The sequence below is a fragment of the Elaeis guineensis genome, chromosome 1, assembly GCF_000442705.2.
Source record: "Elaeis guineensis isolate ETL-2024a chromosome 1, EG11, whole genome shotgun sequence".
NCBI lineage: Eukaryota > Viridiplantae > Streptophyta > Magnoliopsida > Arecales > Arecaceae > Elaeis > Elaeis guineensis.
Genome location: NC_025993.2, coordinates 91534269 through 91539855, shown reverse-complemented (window position 1 = coordinate 91539855; position 5587 = coordinate 91534269). Strand labels below are relative to the sequence as shown.

The 5587-nt window shown below is 40.3% G+C and overlaps 1 protein-coding gene across 1 annotated transcript; it reads right to left on the bottom strand.

The window, feature by feature from the left end:
- Positions 1-1673: 1673 nt before the first annotated feature.
- On the bottom strand, positions 1674-4623 carry LOC105038155 (uncharacterized). The gene is made up of 4 exons (XM_010913868.4): positions 3869-4623; positions 2999-3069; positions 2563-2791; positions 1674-2484 (listed from the first exon to the last, which is right to left on the bottom strand). The coding sequence occupies exons 1-4, from the start codon at positions 3998-4000 to the stop codon at positions 2290-2292; spliced, it is 627 nt and encodes a 208-aa protein (XP_010912170.1). The 5' UTR covers positions 4001-4623; the 3' UTR covers positions 1674-2289.
- Between the last annotated feature and the right edge of the window lie 964 nt (positions 4624-5587).

The following is a 5587-nucleotide window of genomic DNA, read 5'->3' as shown; positions in this document are numbered from 1 at the left end:
GCAACATTTTACGTAACCCTAAAGAGAAAAATTATTACATTCTTTCCGAGATATCCCTCTATCAGCAGCAAGGATTGCAAGAAAAATGAGTGAAACATGTTCTTCTTTCATGTTCGCAAGCCAATCTGCTGCCTAATTTTAGGCTCCAATTGCACCAATGTCGCCGTTTCGCCAACTCATTAGCATGTGCCCGCTGACCGATTATGTTTTAATTGAACATATACCATGTGCCGCCTAGCATGTGCCGCTAACCGATTATGTTTTAATTGAGTTTTATTGAACTATACAATGTGCCGCTAGCATGTGCGTAACCGATTATGTTTTAATTGAACATATACCAATGTGCCCGCCGACCGATTATGTTTTAATTGAATCTACGTTTAATTTGAATTGAAGAAAGAGATGACCCAGATGAGTAGTCATTACCTTTATACACTTCGTATATATGCAGTATAATAGTTAATTTTTCACAAAAAAAAAAAATATTTAGAGCTTAGAAGATTTGTGGAAAAGATTTTTGATGTTTCGATTTATTCAATTGAACAAATGTAGAGTGATATTTAACGAGCCTGCAATGGTGAAACAAACACAAATAATAAGATGCCAAGATTCAGGTGGCAATGTTCGTTAGAGGCAGGCCAAAATAAATTGACTACTGATATTATTTTCCTTTTTTTTGTTTTTTGATTATTGAAATGATGTCTTCTCGATGGCAATAATGATGTGGCATCAGTGTCGCTAAAAAGAACTGCAACACAAGTGACATGGTGCACGGACCTCAAATTTGGTAGAAAAGTAGATTTGACGCTAGAGAGGGAGTTAAATCACGCTTAACATGGATACATGAAATAGGAATTCATCCTTGAACTCGAGCTAGACCAACCAAAGGCAGAAGCATTTCATGCAAGCCTCAATTTACAATAGTTAATGGGACTAAACTTATGAAAGAATAACTTCGCATGCATCTTCTTTGCATGATGAACGTGCATTAAATAGTAAACTCCGACGATCTAAATGAGGTAAGCCAAGCCAAGTGTTACGCTGCTCAGTCCTCCTTTCCGCTTTTTGTTTATCTCAAGAAGTTGCTTATTCAAGTTCTGGATGTTTGAATGAAGAAAAGCTCAGTTACAACTTCTGAAAGCTTTAGAGAATCCAACATCTCTAGCCGGGCAGCATCACCAGCAAATCTAGTTTTCAAAAACCGCGTATTGAGCTCAAGCTCTTTAAACATGTTCATGCCTCACGAATGAAACTTCTGCTAGCACGCTCCACTAACAACATCTATTGTATGGTCCTCTTTTGAAACCAGACATTTAGATAGACAGACATATCCGGTGTGAGACCATTATTTCTCAACAATCTATTACACTGCAAGACACCGCAATATCTGTCTACGTATGCTTCCTCAAAGATCAAATGAACAGAAAAAATAAAAGCATGAAATGAATGAAAGTAAAAAACGCTCAAACATAAGGCATTCACAGACAAATTATGCACCTTCTTCTTTTTTTAACCCTTCCTGATTGACTGCGCTCACAATTAAACATCACCCTTTAGACAAAGCAAGAAAGCAAGTGCCCCCAGCTGACTTCCTGAATAGTAGAGGGCCATAGGAATGATGGTGCTCCAAATTCCGGTTTAAAACATACAATCCTTTACAGTTATGCCACGCATTCCGATCACTACTACAAAATCCATTTATTTTAATAGCTATACAAGCTAGTCTTTTCGGAGATGACCAACATAAATCTTTTAAATACAGCTGACAACATCCAAACGTCCAGCAGATAATCTCATCCTAAACAAGAGCACTACATAAATATAGCAACATATAGTTGGAGGTCGGATGATAAATCCAAAGTAGTTCCGCATCCAGAGGTTGTGTAGATGCTCTCAGATGGTTGATAATCAAATGAAAAGAACTGCAAGTAGTCATCCTCTGAATACTTCCTGACGATGGAGTTCCTCTTCTTCACCATTTTCAAATGGCTTTATCGATGTTGAATGAGGTAGAAGGTCTACAAGTGGTTCACCAGTTTACCTAACTCATCTTTAGCATCCTGCCCTCATGAATTTGTGAGCATGGTAGAGTTTCACATTTCAATAACACAAGAAAGAATTGATTCCTCATAGCACAGGCATCAACTCTACAGATTTGTAGAACATCTATACCTAATGTCCGAGAGTTTTCTATACAATCCAAATATTTGTAGGAAAAGTTAAATTCACAGATGAATGAATGCAGAGGCATAACAGCCTGTGTCTTTCATCCAGTCTGCACAAAAGGTTCTACACCTTCAAAGCTACCTGGTCCTGCCATGTTATTTTCCTCTTTCCAGCACGGTTCACTCCTTTCCCAACATCTCGACAAATTGATAGCTTCAGATCATTTGCCACAAGGTCACCTTCTGTGGAACACTTGTTCAACTTATCAGCCTTCAGGGGCTCCCATTCCACTTGAAACTCCTCCATTTCCTCACCATTCTATAATTAAACAAAAACACATGACGACAATATAATGTACAAAGTACAATACATATGCAAATCAATTCGAGTAGTTACCAGTGATGAAACTTGGTTCAAGTCTAATACTGCAGAAGTACTTGGGACTGCAGCATCTCTTACAATGTTGCTTCTATCTTTGTGATGAACTTCCTCTTGAGTCACTAGATTTGGTGCTCGACCATGGTAAACCACTTGGGCTGGGATTTTGGGTGATCGCTTTTTCAGTCTATATGTGGTTTTTTGCAATGGGTTCTTCAATAAGCACCGATATCTTTTCCGCAAGAATCTACATCATCCCAGACAACCAACATGAGTCACTTGTTGCGAATTCAGACCTTCCAAAGCAATTCATTACAGCAAAAGGAATCAAGACATCCATAACCATGGATCTCAGCAACTTTGTAGCTTTAATGTTTTAAAAACCTCCAAAAACTGGCAATAGGAACCAAGGAAAATGGCAACTAGAAAAAGGAATATAAGGAATAGGCAATACTTGACTTCGGCAACGAGCTTAAGTTTCCTCTGATGAGCCTTTTGCAATTGCTTCCTCTTTGCTTCAGTTTCCTGTGAAAACAAAGCACAGCTTAAAAACTTTTAATGAAGGAAGAAGAGATCATATGGTAGCAATGACGAAAAATAGATCTACTAATACTCCAAATTAAAACCTTTCAATTGAGAAGCCAGAACCCCTAAAGGAGTGTTTGATACTTGTTTGACTAAAAAATAGAAGAAAACCTTTAAAAATGGGAAAATATAAAGGGCCTTCAGAAAACAACAGAAAATTTGAAAAACCTAACCACAAATGCAACTTAGGAAAGATTCCATGAAAAAAAAAAAAAATTAAAAAAAAAATACTAACACAAACCCTGGCACAACAGGAAGCATCACTAAACCCTAGATCTATCAATAAAAACCCTATGCTTGTGGAAATCGATAGAGGAATAGAGCGGTAAGGACAATTCAGACGACAAAATCTAGATCCCGGAAATCCAAGAGAACGAGTAAAACCCCTCACAAATCAACCCTAAATTGTTCATTCCCTTAGAACAAAACGACACCTTAACTGCCTAATGTCAAAATAATCATATAATATATACATGAAAACATTCTAGCTAATTACAACAGCAAAAAGCCTATATCCCTTGAATCATGAAAATAACATCAACAAATAACCTAGAAAACCTAACAATCATGTCATAAACAGGAAAAGAAACCCTAAAAATCCCAAACATCAGAGATTATTAGAAAAAACCCCCAAAACATTTGATTCCAACACCAAATCAAAACCCTAAATCAATTCAATCAGATACAGTATCAAACAAATCTGAACACAGAGAGACGATGATAAGCCCAAAGCTCTCACCTTTAGCAACTCCTCATAGTCCTGCAACAGGCTCTGGTGCCTGAACCACGCCCTGGCCTGTTCCCCAACCAAAAAAGAGGTGGAGGATGGAGAGGACTCCATGGCCACCCTCTTCCCCTTCTTCATCACCATCACCAATCCTCACAGAGATAAACGGGGGGAAGGAGGAGGAGGAGGAGGGCAAAGAGAAAGATTACCACAGGAGGAAGGGAGAAGGCAAAAAGACACCAACTTGCGATGAAATAAAGAGAGAGGAGAGGAGAGGAGAGAAAGAAATAGAGAGGTTCCTTGCCCTGTTTTCTGTGTCTGACCGTGACCAAAAGGCAGCAAAGGCCCCATATAAAACGGGAACAGGAGCTGGCTACGAGTCTTCCCCCTTGATGGAAGGGAGGTGGAGAGTTTCCTGGCGTGCAGAGGGGCATTTTGGGAAGTTGGGGACAGTAGTTTTGTTTTGGGTGGAGAGAAAGAGAGAGGAGGGATTTGGTTGGCTTGATACATATGTCTGAAGCCACCCTTATCTTTCCTTCCTTCTCTTTTTGGTTTTGGTCTTGGTCTTCCTTCCCTCACATAACTCCTGGTCCAGCTGGGCCATCAGGAAGAAAGATTGGGAGATTGGAGAGATGGACTCCTTGGAGGGTGGAGATTCTTTTAATTTTCTCCTCTCTGTTTCTTCTCCCCCCCTTGGTGTTAGAGAGAGAGACAGAGAGAGAGAGAGAGAGAGAGGGATGAATGGCTGCTGTGCTGTGATGTTGCAGCTGTTGCTTGGGTACTTCCTTAAGGTGGAGATGGTGGGATGGGACTTTTATTAATTAGGTGGAGTGAATTTCCCATAATGCCCCTACTTTCCCTCATAGACAGGTCCTTTTCTGGACAAATTCTTTCCTTACCTTGACCATGAAGCGCCATGGGATAACCTTTTCCCATTCTGCTCTTGCTTGCCATGGTAAAGTTCAAACTTCCTCCCACCTTGTCATTGCATCTTGTGTGGTCTACTGCATTAAACTATGGACAAAGTAAATTATGATGTTATATTTGCTACCAGAATAGATGTTAGCAATGGAAATTTAAGAAGAATTTTAAATTCCAAAATGGAACAAACCTTTTCCCTGGCTGCCAACCGTTTCATTACTTGGCAAGTCAGGCTGTGACATTCTCATCTCACTAATTTCTCCTCAGCAGCATCTCCTCATAAAATGACAGGGCCATTTTGGGAGGGACCATTTCAAAGACAGAGACAACAGGGAGGTGGTGGTTGTGCCAGCCACGCCAAAACAAGGGGAGGACGTAATCCTCATGACAAAGTTCCTTTCCTGTTCCTAGAATGACAAGGGGTGTTTTGGGAACAACACTACAAAGAAGGGGTTGTTGGAGGAGGGAGGGGGAATAAGTCCCACCTCAGACCTCAGTGCTAAGGGGGAAAAGGAAAGGCCCTGGAGGCAAGCCAGGCCAAAGGGGCCTCTGGGGACCTTATCTTTTTTAAGGTGATGGATGAGATGCCATGGGTCTTCTGTTTTCCTTTCCAGGTAAAAATGCATACTTTGACGTATCAACTCGCGAGAGTAAAACATCCAGAACATGAGACCAGGACCATATGAGAAGGTCCAATGGTCCTCCTAACTCCTAAGCTGTGGTAGATTGAATTCGGCCTTGTAAATATCTGCGATTTCTCAAGAGATTATTAGCAATCGAGACAACACTACCATGCAATTTGCTGTCCAT